Raw genomic sequence first — 12,738 nt, forward strand, 5'->3', positions numbered from 1 at the left:
ATGCCTGCTGTTTGCGATTTGTGATATGTTTGAAATTTAGCGGGCGGTGTGTGCAGGTTCCGGTTAATCCTGACTGCAAAACGGGAGACTGGGGAAGTTAGAGGAGTTGTTCGCTGCGTAAGTTTTAGGGAGAGCGAGGGTAAAGAGAGGTGGGTGGGGAGAAATGGCGAGAGATGGCGAGAGATGGATGTTGAGAGTAGGATGTTGCCGTTGTTGTTATTGTTGTTGTGTTAAAAGAGATTAGCTGTTTCGTTAGTTGTATTGTATATTTATAAAGTAGTAGTCATCTCATGAATGTCATAAATGTCATGAATGTCATCATAAATGTCACAATGGGTCACAATAGTCATAATACTTGCTAATGGTATTCGTGGTGGTTTTTGGGGGGTAAAGACACTGGTGACATTAGTTGTTCTGGGGACTGGCTGTAAAATTGAGCCGTTTCTCACTATGCCCTAAGGAGAGCGAATTAAACATAAACTTCGCAGTGCCGAACGGCATAACAAGATCCTTCAAAAAGGGCTCGGAAGAGTCTGTTTTTGAAGGATATCAAGTAATACATATTCAATATCTATAGCATACCAGGATCTATCTAGGGAAAGTCCGAAGTGAATTTGACAATAGGCGATAACTGATGCCCACCCTAATATTCACATACAGAGTTTGGCACACAATACGTTACCAGCCGGCACGGAAGTTAAAACGTAACGTAGTACTACAAAAGTATGTTAATCGTTTATAAAAGTAAGATGTATAATATGCTATGTTTTTATATATGCAATGGTCTATTACCGACGCTATAGTACAGAAGTAATGTAAATTAAATGCTAAGTGCCAAATAGGCGAAAAAGCCGAAGCCATGACTCCTAATGTCTATTTCTTATACCTGGATTTGATTCCAGCAGTTAAATCCCGTAACTGCTGGATTTTCTTTGGCACTATCTTTGAATCAGGCCGGGTAAACTTTGATTTGGAATTGGGAGAACTTGCCGGTGTACTTTCTTCAATGACTCCATTACCAAAACCTGTCAAGATAGAAGCATTGTTCATGCTGGTATTATTCAATGTGGTATCATTCATATGTGATGAATTCAAATTCAAAAGCGTCGAATTGACGTTACGGTTCCGGAATGTCAAGTTGGAGATCAAGGACTGATTGTGTATCCTCGCTGTACTTGTGTTAGCAGACAAATTTGCAGCTGACACATTGGCAAAAGATGCATTGCCCTTCAAGTGGTTTTGTAAGTAGTCGTATTTTCTTGCCTTTCTTGCCTTATCTAGGATTCTCTCTTCCTTATGTTTCAAACTTTCTACTGGTGTGATCTCTTTTACTTCTGGTGATGATTTTCTCGCCAACTGGCGTATTTTGTTCAATTTCTCCCTCTTTCTAACACCCCTTGTGGTTAATTCGCCATCAAAACTGTTACTTATCTTATCGAAAGCGCCAGTAAGCACCTCATTAATATTCGAATCCTGGGTAGACATGTCACAGAGGACAATGTTATTAACATTCAGTCTACTCTCAAATTCAGTTAAAGTCAATACGTCTGCGACTTCGCTACTCGAGATTCCAGAATCCAGAGCGTCCCAAAATAGAATTAGTATTTGAGCTTTATAATAGCTGAATTTGTCGATTAATGAAACCAATTTCTCCAAAATCGTACGATCCCTTTGAAGCTTTTCAAAAATTGATTTATAACCAGAAGTGGTGGAAGTGAATCCGCATTCAAAGAGAATGAAGGATGCATTCGAAAAGAATTCCTTATTTAAGTAGTCTCCTTTAGGAAGACTTAGGAAATTAATAAGTAATTTGTCATTTTGAATTGTTTTCTCGTAAATAAGCTTCTGCAAGTTAGACTTCAATTCAAGCTTTGTATTTAACCACTTGGAATAAGGTGAAGCCCAATTTTCAACAACGAGTAAAAACTTTAGTTCGACATTGTCACTCTCAATGTTAAGTTTAATATTCGAGGAGCACTTCCTCAAAAAGCGCTCAAAGTCTATTGGGGACCACAATTCATGTACCATCGTCTGTTTTTGAATGATATTAACAGAAGAACCCTCTTGTGAAATAAGCCTTTTCTTCAAAATTTGCGAATCATTGGGACTGGCACTGGAAAGCCTTCTTTTGTGTTCAGGTAACTTGAAAGAAATTGAGCGCAATTCTCCCAACTTTTGTCTCTTGAGTTCATGTTTCTTTTGTAAGACACTCCCTATACTTGAAATTTTTCTTATTACCTTTAATTTCAAATTCTTTTCCTGTATCTCTTTCGCCCGTTCCTCTAAAGTCGTTTGATAGATAATCTCCGAAAGGAAAGCATCATACAATTCTACACTTAAAGTCTCAATAACTTTTCTGTGCTCCAGTTGACGGTTTTTGGATCTTATTAATTTGGGGAGGAGGGATGACAACTCCGCATCTACGCTGGCCTTAATCATATCATTTAAGATTATGTTCACAGCAACTGGAAATTGAGATAGACTAGACAACTTCTTCTTCTGTTCAACCTGATGGAGATGATCAGTGGCTGCACTTAAAGTTGTACCTGTTTTGATAGGTTTTGACAAACTTGAATCACTAAAAGATAAAGTCTCCGTTTTTGTAATAGGCTTCAGCTCACTTAAAGGGCTAGCACTTTTGCTGTCATTTGGACGAAGACTGAATGAGAATGGTTGCTTTTTCTGATCCGTTTCAACCTTAGCACTTGGAACCAGGAGCGGATTCGAAGCCGTGGAGGATTGAACAGGCGGTGGCTTGAAATCAAAAGAAGGGAGGCTCTGTTGTTTTGTAGAAGTGGGAATGGACATGGTGCTTGTTTTGTCGCTGGACATAGGAGGAAGCTGGGCAGTATTGAAACCAAACGCTTCTTGGGGCTTGTTTGCCTGGATCGATTGGACTGCAGGAGATGAAAACGTATTAGCTGGTTGGTTGAACGAAGCAACAGGAGTGTTATTAATTGGTGGTAATGTCTGAAAGTTTGGAACAGCTGGTGTCGATCTTGATGTAAAATTTGGCTTATCCAATGCTAAGTCTCCGTTCAACCTTCCACTATTGATAATCTCCTTGAAGGAAAGACCACGAATCTTTTCATCAATCTGACTAGAATAGATTGGAGGGTACTTCGGCTTATCGTGAACTGAATTTAATTTGTATTTCGTTTCTAGCTTTTCCTTATTAAATAAGTCAACAAGTAGTTCGCCTTTGTCTTGAATTGTATCAATATCATAGTAAGAAACAAATTTTACCAACTTCTCCGAAGAGTCAAAACCTAATGTCCTTTTCAAGGCCTCCACAGAGTAAGCTTTACCCTTTGTGTGATAACTCCTGGCCATCGCCTTTAACGCATAAAATCTAATTTCACTAAAATGAGTCTCTAAAAGGCAAGTCATCAAAAAGGGTGTCTTCTTGTCATAGACATTATTAAAGAACTCTACAAAAAAGTTCAACGCCCCAACTGAATTGGAGAATCCCCTTTCAACAACATTGTTTTGAGAAATAATGCTTCTATAATGCAATGCAAGTTGGATATGTTTATCTTGGAATATATCGGAAGGCAAGTTCTGAATTTCTCTCTCCAACTCTGGGTCTCTTATATGACTCAAGAGGTGATATGCACGAAATTCAGCTTCGTTTGGGGCAACTCCTCCATGGTTACGAACGTCTTGATATATTTCAACCAATGTCTGTAGTGCCTTATTGAATTGTTCTAATTCCTGTTGTTGCGAGTATTCTATTTCGCTTCCCGCCATTACGTGAAGAGAGAGCAAATGTATTCTCACGATTCGTTCGTTGCAATCAATGGCTTCTGGGCCAAAAGAGTTCTGGTATGTGAAATCCTGTCTGATAGATCTGGTTCTATCCCATATGAATGAATGTGCTTCTGGAAGCATGTCTACTATATTGTCCACCAAGTAATCCAATGTTTGTTTGAGGACATGAGGAGGTCTGACTTCTGAGGGTAATGGTGGTGGCTGACCTGCTGCTGGTCTAGAAAACGCTTTCACTGCTCTTTCTTTTGCTATCTTACCTGTTGCTGGATCCTTTTCTAAAGCTTTGACGTTGTTTTCTAAGGCTCTTCTAACTCTCTCAAACACAGGACACATGTCTACGCAAGTACCTTGAAATGAAATGGCATCATTCAAGTCTTTACTTATATTCTCTGCATCTACAAGGCCCAAAACTTCCATTTGCTTTCTTTCGGTCTCTCTCATCTTTTGAAACACTTCGTAAAGGCCCTGGAAATCCTTTCCGCCATTCTGGTTTTCCATTTGAGACATGCGCTGTTGATTCTCTATGTCCCATTGATTCTGAACGAATTTTGGAGTATGTAATAATCGTGATTGAGCAAGAAGATACTTCGGTACTGGCCGTGGCCGTACCTTCTTGTTGTTACGTTGAAATCCATAGTGCTCAGGATGTGATATTAATTGTCCGGTTTGTATGAGCTCGTTTGCATCGTAGTTTAATGTCTTCACAGGTCCTTGTGGGGGTATTATTCTTGTCGGTATGTCCAATGGGTCATTGGCGGTAGTTGGCGGCTCTGATTTCGCTTTTTCGCTGTTTTCTTTCTGTAATTTTCTTTGGTAAATAGCGTTTCTAAGACCTTGCTTCTTACGTTCTAATGCGTTATTGGCACCGGAATTACCATTGGAATTACCATTGGAAGCGTTGTTACTGTTATTATTCGAATTGTTGAAATTACCCGATGTGGACCTTCCTCCGTTTCTCTGGTTGCCCTTCTGTTTATTGGGTCCGTTACCACTTCTCCTATTGTCGTTGAATCCGTTGGCACTGGAGTTTCTCTGGTTGTTCGCCGTATTGTGGTTTGGCTTTGTGAACAACGTCAGACTGGCGGTGTTTGATGGCCGTCCAAATGCCGACATTTCCCAACTTTTGAGTAGGTTAGATGCTTCGCTGTCGCTCCCAATTCACGAAACGCTGTCAACACTGGGATTACGACCTTTCTACAGAATGAACGCTTTGCTTGCGATGGTTAATCTCAAAGAACTCAACTGAAAGATTGACAGTTGAAGAGTTGCATATTTAAGATTCGATTTTTTCGCTGGTTACGAGGGTCCGGATTTGGTGTGCGAAAAAAACATGGAGAGCTGGTGGAGGTGGAAGTTGAGATGATGCTGCGAGTGAGGGAGAGAGAGAGGAGCGAGTGGTAAGATTATTATATTTATGGTGATGATGAAAATGATGATGTTGTTGTAATGGTGAGTTGGTGTTGTATGGTTATTTCTATGTATATGGGGATATGGGGTATTTTTGTTTTTATTTTTGTTGTGAAGTGTATTCTTTATTGTGTTTTATGTCATTTTTGTAGGTCTCAGTGTACTAATAACATTGTCATTTTTTGCATCTATTATTTAATATGTATGCTTGTTTGAGTGCTTGTTTCAATATACTTAAGAGTAACATATATTAAATACATAAAATTACACATGTATTAACAGAATTGGACAGCGTCCAAGATATGCAATGAAATTGAATATTGTAATAGGCTTATTCTCACACTTTAAGCCATAACCTATGAATTATTCACATTCACTTCGTAATATAATACACCACAAACCCTCGCTTCAACTTGTCACTCAACTTCGTCTCTGGAATAGAGAATAACTTCAAACCCGATTGTACAAGTTGAGCTACAAACTCCTCGTGAGTAATGGAATCTCTCAATTGCAACACTACCAATGCCACAGATTTCTCTGTTAGTAGACTGCCTAAAGCTTCAATAAAATAAGGTATCAAATATTCATTGTAGATAGTGTCGCTCGCAAGAATAATATCTGGGGCTTGAGAGGACTCTTCGGCTTGGAACAACTCTTTGTAATTGTAGTTTCCCTGATCCATATATTCCCAATCATATTCTATAAAGTCAATTTTCAGATTTGAGCCTGGTTTATAGGCTTCCGACACTTTTTTCTTCTTATTAGGACCTTTTTTACCCAACTTCGTTGAATTAATATCTTCCTTCGGTATGGTAGAGCTCTCCCATCTGTCGCTATCTATATTATTTACAAAATTATCCATAAGCAACCTTAGAATGTGCTTTTGGTCTGTTGCCACGTATCTGCCCACTCTTGGACCCAATATCGTTGCACAAATGGCACTTACCCCGGATCCCAATTCCAACACTGTTATGTTACTTTTACTGTTGAATATACTATAGAACGGGCAATTGGGGTCTCCGGCGACCCACTCTACAAACAATAAACTCGATTGCCATATCACAAATCCAGTACTTGAAGTTTCTGTTGAAGACGACAACGATGTGAGCGACTGTCTAATGTTCAAATACACTTGTAAGCTTGGGAATGAAACATTCAACATTTCTCTCGACTTATCTACATATCCAAGATGCTGTCTATCGAGAGGACGTCGAGTGGAGTACAACTCAAAGATATGTTCTTCTACAGCATCTTCACCTATGGCTTCGAACTGCGTCTCATCTATCAATTCTTTCATTTCTCTATACCTATTTCCTTCCCACGTTGTATTACTTCACTGAATGAAAAGCTTATCAAAATGATAAAATTTTACTGCGAAAAATTCTGAGTTCCAGAATTCTCAAAAACCCATTTTGGTAGTACTTCTTACTTACTCCGTATTCCATGCTACGCCTGAATAGTTTACAATTAATATATGTTTATGTTATAATATTAACGTCTGTGTATATGTACATATTTAGAAATTTTTGAAACGCTGACTAAATAACGTTCTTGGCCTTAAGGATCTCGGCAATTAAGACACCTGCTCCGGCAGCACCGATGATGGTATTGTGCGATAAGACAACCATCTTGAAGTCCAAAACAGCATCTTCTCTAACTCTACCAACAGAAACTCCGTAACCATTGTCTCTGTTCCTGTCAAGTCTAGGTTGTGGTCTATCTTGTTGCTCCAACACGTGGATTGTTTGCTTAGGAGCGGAGTGACAGCCTAACTTGTAGGCATCACAAACATACTCAGCCAAAGCCTTCTTGACTTGCTCCACAGAAGGAGCAGGACGGTTGGCAAATCTGAATGAAATACACTCGGTATGTCCATCAATGACAGCCACACGGTTGCATTGAGCACTGACCTTCATTTCATCATCTGATAATGGGGCAAATTCAGTACCTTCCTTGTTTATTTTACCCAAGATCTTTTTAGATTCCCATTCTAATTTGTCTTCTTCACCACTAATGTATGGAATGATATTGTCCAAAACATCCATGCCTGGAACACCTGGAGAGAATCCAGCACCAGAAATAGCCTGTAAAGTGGTGGCAGTTAAGGCGTCGATTGGTCCAAAAGCATCAACCAATGGCTTCAATGGTGCAACCAAGCCTGCGGTTGAACAATTGGAGATACAGATGATGAAACCTGGCTTTGGCTTTCCCTCTGCTTTTGCGGCAGCAACCTTCTTTTCGATAACCTCCAAATGGTCGGTGTTCACGATAGGAACGATCAATGGAACGGTTGGCTCTCTTCTGTAGTTTTTGGCGTTGGAGACAACAGCTAAACCGGCCTCAACGAATTCTTTCTCGATAGGACCAGCGTAGTTTGCGTCCAAACCAGAGAAAACGATGTCACAGTCAGCGAAAGCTTCGGCCTTACACTCCACAACTACGATGTCCTTAGCGCTTTCTGGTAAAAGGTCAGTTTGCTTCCAGTGGGCTGCATCCTTGTATTTCTTTCCAGCAGAACGGGGAGAAGCACCCAATACACTCAACTCGAAATCGGGGTGTTCTGCCAACAACAAGATGAAACGTTGGCCCACGGATCCCGTTGCTCCCAAGACACCTGCTTTTTTCAATGCCATGATGTTTATGCTATGTTATTACTATGAAACTCTACAGACTTTCTTGTAGTGATAGAATGTGATAGAAAAGAACACCCATTAACTACCGCGAAATTAGTCATTTATAACCTCGCTGCTAAACGCTGACTCAATTTTCAAATATCGGGCCTGTGCGGTTGTGTGCACTGTGCGCGATGGAATGTTGCATGGGGGAAGAGATAGAGAGAGTGAGTGAGTGAGAGTCAGAGAGTGAGAGAGAGATTTTTGTTAGAGAGAGGAGGTAAAGGCGAAGAAGTAGTGGTGTGATGAGATGGGAGAAAGAGTGAAAAAAAGTAGTGTTATGGTGTGGTTTAAGGGTATGGAAGGGGTTTATGTCATAAAAACAGGAAATTTGCTTGTTTAGTGGGCTAATTGATGGGAGGTATAATTTATCGTTATAGATGGTGATAGGTTATTAGTAGTGAGTCAGAGAATGATTACGTGTGCTGAGGAGTTTCTTTTTGTTTACTCGTCTGTGCGCACAGTGACATCGAAATAATTTCGCAGCAATGTATTTTTCGATGGTACAGCGCATAACGGGGTGGGAGATGCAAATAAGATGGGAAGCTGGCTTAGGGAAGTAACATGATCTGGAAGAAAATCGGAAAAGAGAGTTGGGAGTTCTAATTTCGTCGTTAGGGGAGAGGCCACTTTATACGAAAAGATTTGGATTTTTTCCAACTTTTATACCTAACTTAACCTTAAATGTAATATATACTAGTATATATATATATATAATACAAATAACCAGCACAACAATAAACCTGGTCCTCATTGAGGGTACAAAAAATACGAACTACTAACTCCCACTGACCAATATACGTTTCGACTCGCCTTCTCGAATTTTCCTCCTAGAAATCAACAAGAATCAAGAATCCATCTTTCCTTCTCCTCCAACAGCTCCACGCTCAGAACTGAAAGATGTCGTAGCATCTTCAAATGTCGCATTCTATGTCGCAATATCAACGCGTTCCGATTTTTCAGCGATTGATGCTTCTTTAACAAGTCGGCCTTATTGTCTTTCGTCCATCAAGTCGTTGACCTTATACGTAGTACATACCCAATTCCATACTAGGCATCATGGTAAACACGGATTTTGAAAAGATCTTCTTGAATCAGTCCAAGAACAGCGGTCGTATGCGTATAGCAGACTCTGGTTTGGGATGGAAAGAAGGAACTGTTGGTGAGCCTTTCTTGTTGCCATCAGAAGAGATCTTAACTGCACAATGGTCAAGAGGCTCAAGAGGCTACGAATTGAGAGTCCAGACTAAGAATAAGGGTGTTGTAATGTTGGATGGTTTCGATGTCGAAGACTTCACAAAGTTGAAGCAAGAGTTGCAAAGAAACTTCCACTTGAACTTAGAACACAAAGAACATGCTCTTAGAGGATGGAACTGGGGTAAAAATGACTTGGCCAGAAATGAATTGATTTTCCAGGTCAACAACAAGCCAGCTTTTGAAATTCCTTACAGTTTCATTAGTAATTCAAACTTAACAGGTAAAAATGAAGTTGCTCTTGAATTCAACTTGGATGCTGGCCCAAATAAAGCTGGTGACGAATTGGTTGAAATGAGATTCTACGTCCCAGGTACAGTTGAAAATGAAACGAGGAAGAAAGAAGAAAAACCTGTCAAATCGGAAAATGGTGAAGACGTAGAAGATGTAGACGGAGAAGCTGCTAAAGAAGAGACAGTCGAAGAAATAAATGCTGCTACTGTTTTCTACGAACAGTTGAAGGACAAGGCCGATATAGGACAAGTTGCTGGTGAGGCTATTGTGTCTTTCAGTGACGTTCTTTTCTTGACTCCAAGAGGTCGTTATGATATCGACATGTATCCATCTTCATTGAGATTGCGTGGTAAAACGTATGACTACAAAATTCAATACAAGCAAATCGAGAGAATATTCTCTTTGCCTAAGCCTGATGAGGCCCATCACTTAATCATATTACAAATTGACCCACCATTAAGACAGGGTCAAACCAGATACCCATTCTTGGTCTTGCAGTTTGCGAAGGAGGAGGAGACTGAGTTGGAATTGAATGTGTCTGAAGAAGAATACAACGACAAATACAAGGAAAGATTGAAAAAAAGCTATGATGCTCCTACCCATTTGGTCATGTCCCACTGCTTCAAGGGATTGACAGAGAGAAGGTTGATTGTACCAGGGTCATTCCAGTCTCGTTTCTTGCAACCTGGTATTTCTTGTTCTTTGAAGGCATCAGAAGGTTACTTGTATCCTTTAGACAGATGTTTCGTCTTTGTCACCAAGCCAACCATATATATTCCTTTCTCAGAGATCAGTAATGTCACCATGTCCAGAACGGGAGGAGGTGTGTCGGCATCTCGAACCTTTGATCTTGAGATAAATGTCAGAGGATCCAATCAGTCACATATTTTCGGAAGTATTGATAGAGAGGAACAAGAAACAATTGAAAATTATTGCGCAGAAAAGGGACTTAGAGTTAAGAATGAGGAGAAATTGGCTAAGGCCAGATTAGTGAAGGCAATCAACGAAGCTGAAGATGACGACGACGACGATGTGGACATGGGAAGTGCTGGAGAGGGAGAAGACGAGAGTGCCGACGACTCCTTCCAATCTGGATCCGACTCGGATGTAGCAGAAGAGTTCGACTCTGAAGCGTCTGCTTCTGAGGCTTCTGATGCAGAGGTGGGCGGGGACGATGATAGACCACCAAAGAAGAAGTCGAAGAACTAGAGGAATGTACTATCTTAGTTAAAACTTCGAAGGAGTCGATAGATAAGCCACTTGGTAAGTGGGTGAACGGACCCCGTTCATTTACGGTTTCCCTCTCAGGAAACTGTAAGTGTGTTACGAAGTTATATGTATTTCGGCTAGAACAGCCAAAGGCTTTAAGTACCTTGTAATATATACTCGATTTATACGTTGACTACATTTCTAGCTAAATTTAGTTAAATATCGAGGTACTAATCTCCTCATGAGGAAAGTATCGTCGATCCCACTGGTTATATCTTAGCCATTTAAGAAAAAGGATCTTATATTCGAAAAATGAGGCGATGGCTACTTGTAGTTATAATCGTAAGCACCTTAGTCTTTTACTTGGAATTGCCATGCTTACGCTCCATATATAGTAGTTCAGGAGCTAGGAGCTGCAAAGACTCACACGTTCTACTTCAATGCAACATACGTTAACGCCAGCCCCGATGGAACTATCGAAAGACGGATGGTTGGAATCAATAACAAATGGCCTATCCCGACAATAAGAGTCAAGAAGAACGATAGGGTGAAAATTCACTTCACTAACTTGTTAAATGAGAATTCTTCATTACATTTCCATGGCATATCTCAGCTCAATTTCAGTATGCACATGAAGCGTTTTCGCAATGACCGCAGCAGCGTTTTCTGTAGCCGACACTCACACTCACTGCATTGCGATTTGATTTCTACACTAGGAAAAAGCTAAATCAGTGATCACACGCACGTCTATCTGTTTTCTGACCGTATTGCCAGCCATTTTCCGTGGGACAACGTTTCTTGTCATTTTTTTTTGTCGCAAACATTGCTATGATCTCGTTCTGATAGTAGCACCTACCACTTTCTTTTTCTCGGGGGAATCTAAAGCCTCTCCAAACCAACAATGCTTCTATTGTCCCCGTGTTGGACACTCTACTTCAACATGATTCAAGAAAAGGTACTCCATTGTCACACTCCTTTGTCATTAAGTGCATCATACATCATTCTGCTTGATCATCGCAGTCGCACTGACTCCAGCAAATTAACTATTTAGGAAAAGTAATTGATTTTTACCGTTGGAACACTTTCTCGCGAATTGCCTAATGCGGTAAACCAGCATTAAATTAGCCAGCTGCAAAATTATAATATACTTCTTTGAGCAAAGAGATCGTTATCAACCCATGCATCAGTACAGCTCGGTAGAGGGACTGTGGTACGTGACAGGTTCTTTGTGCATGTATTTTTACAGTTCTACAGTGGAAAAAGAAATGTAGCTCTTGCAAATTTGGGTAATAAATGTGGAAGGAGCTAAACCAGCAGTAGAAAGGTGGTGCTCCGTTATAAAACAACTTACATTTCTACATTTTCGTTTCCCATCATCAAGGGGTACAGAAGCACGACAAGTACCATCCCTTAAAATATTTGCTGTGTACTTTTTATATAAATAACTTGACATGACAACAGTGTTGGAGAATAATATTCCCAACCACTCTTTAGGAGACGAACTCGCTGATTATCTTATTTACGCAACCATCACCAACCAAGAACCTCAAATCTTCGAAAGTATCAAACCTATCGCCCCCAAGAAAATGGCTGACATCCCTCAGCGGTCACCAGCAAGATTGACTGTCAGCAATGTCCGCAAGTTTGAGTCCTTCAAATTCGAAACCATAAGAATAGACCCATCCCAAGAAGATGTTCTGGACACCAGCTCTTTCGAGGAGACCCGCAGTACAGACCGTTCATCCATGTCAGATGTGTCCATCTTCTCTGACCAGACGGCTAAAGGAGCTTCTCCAAACCGTGGCCTGTCTCCTAAACTAGGTGATGACGATATCGACTTGAGTGATATTGAAGATATCGACGAGCTCCTCGAAGAGTTGGAGATAACTGAAGATGGTAAGTCTAACATAATATGTCAGATTGACGATGTCATATCGATAGTAAAAGTGCACGCTGGTGCCAATGACTACATCGCTGCTACAAATCCACGTGCGATTGTCAAGCGTATCACTTTCGTTCCAGCAAAGCAGTAAGTTGATGCCAAGAACATAATGAACTAGCAATAAATTCTATTTGGCTCCAGTTCTGCTTGGTCTCACATTTTGCACCACCTTCTGCACATATGTTCATTCCGCTCCACAAAACTCCATGTCATATTTCTATCATATTTTCGTGCCTCTGGGTACGATAA

The 12,738-nt window shown here is 40.4% G+C and overlaps 5 protein-coding genes across 5 annotated transcripts; 2 read left to right on the forward strand and 3 right to left on the reverse strand. All coding sequences in view use genetic code 12, as the record gives it.

Moving 5' to 3' along the window:
* Nucleotides 1-873: 873 nt before the first annotated feature.
* Nucleotides 874-4,884, reverse strand: SAC3 (Sac3p; the record flags this gene model as incomplete). The annotated part of the gene is made up of 2 exons (XM_064921276.1): nt 874-1,152; nt 1,393-4,884. 2 exons carry the CDS (start codon nt 4,882-4,884, stop codon nt 874-876), a joined length of 3,771 nt encoding a protein of 1,256 aa, XP_064776746.1.
* A 220-nt stretch (nt 4,885-5,104) lies between these two features.
* Nucleotides 5,105-6,533, reverse strand: RJT20DRAFT_7981 (S-adenosylmethionine-dependent methyltransferase). The gene has a single exon (XM_064921220.1). It carries the CDS (start codon nt 6,473-6,475, stop codon nt 5,552-5,554), a length of 924 nt encoding a protein of 307 aa, XP_064776747.1. The 5' UTR covers nt 6,476-6,533; the 3' UTR covers nt 5,105-5,551.
* Nucleotides 6,534-6,553: 20 nt separating this feature from the next.
* HOM2 (aspartate-semialdehyde dehydrogenase) lies at nt 6,554-7,917 on the reverse strand. Its single transcript, XM_064916031.1, has one exon. It carries the CDS (start codon nt 7,809-7,811, stop codon nt 6,717-6,719), a length of 1,095 nt encoding a protein of 364 aa, XP_064776748.1. The 5' UTR covers nt 7,812-7,917; the 3' UTR covers nt 6,554-6,716.
* Nucleotides 7,918-8,909: 992 nt separating this feature from the next.
* POB3 (FACT complex subunit) lies at nt 8,910-10,547 on the forward strand (the record flags this gene model as incomplete). Its single annotated transcript, XM_064918084.1, has 1 exon — nt 8,910-10,547. One exon carries the CDS (start codon nt 8,910-8,912, stop codon nt 10,545-10,547), a length of 1,638 nt encoding a protein of 545 aa, XP_064776749.1.
* Nucleotides 10,548-11,998: 1,451 nt separating this feature from the next.
* Nucleotides 11,999-12,580, forward strand: RJT20DRAFT_4289 (uncharacterized protein; the record flags this gene model as incomplete). Its single annotated transcript, XM_064920115.1, has 1 exon — nt 11,999-12,580. One exon carries the CDS (start codon nt 11,999-12,001, stop codon nt 12,578-12,580), a length of 582 nt encoding a protein of 193 aa, XP_064776750.1.
* Between the last annotated feature and the right edge of the window lie 158 nt (nt 12,581-12,738).

This window comes from Scheffersomyces xylosifermentans (assembly GCF_036884685.1).
Source record: "Scheffersomyces xylosifermentans strain CBS 12540 chromosome Unknown RJT20scaffold_1, whole genome shotgun sequence".
Lineage (NCBI taxonomy): Eukaryota > Fungi > Ascomycota > Pichiomycetes > Serinales > Debaryomycetaceae > Scheffersomyces > Scheffersomyces xylosifermentans.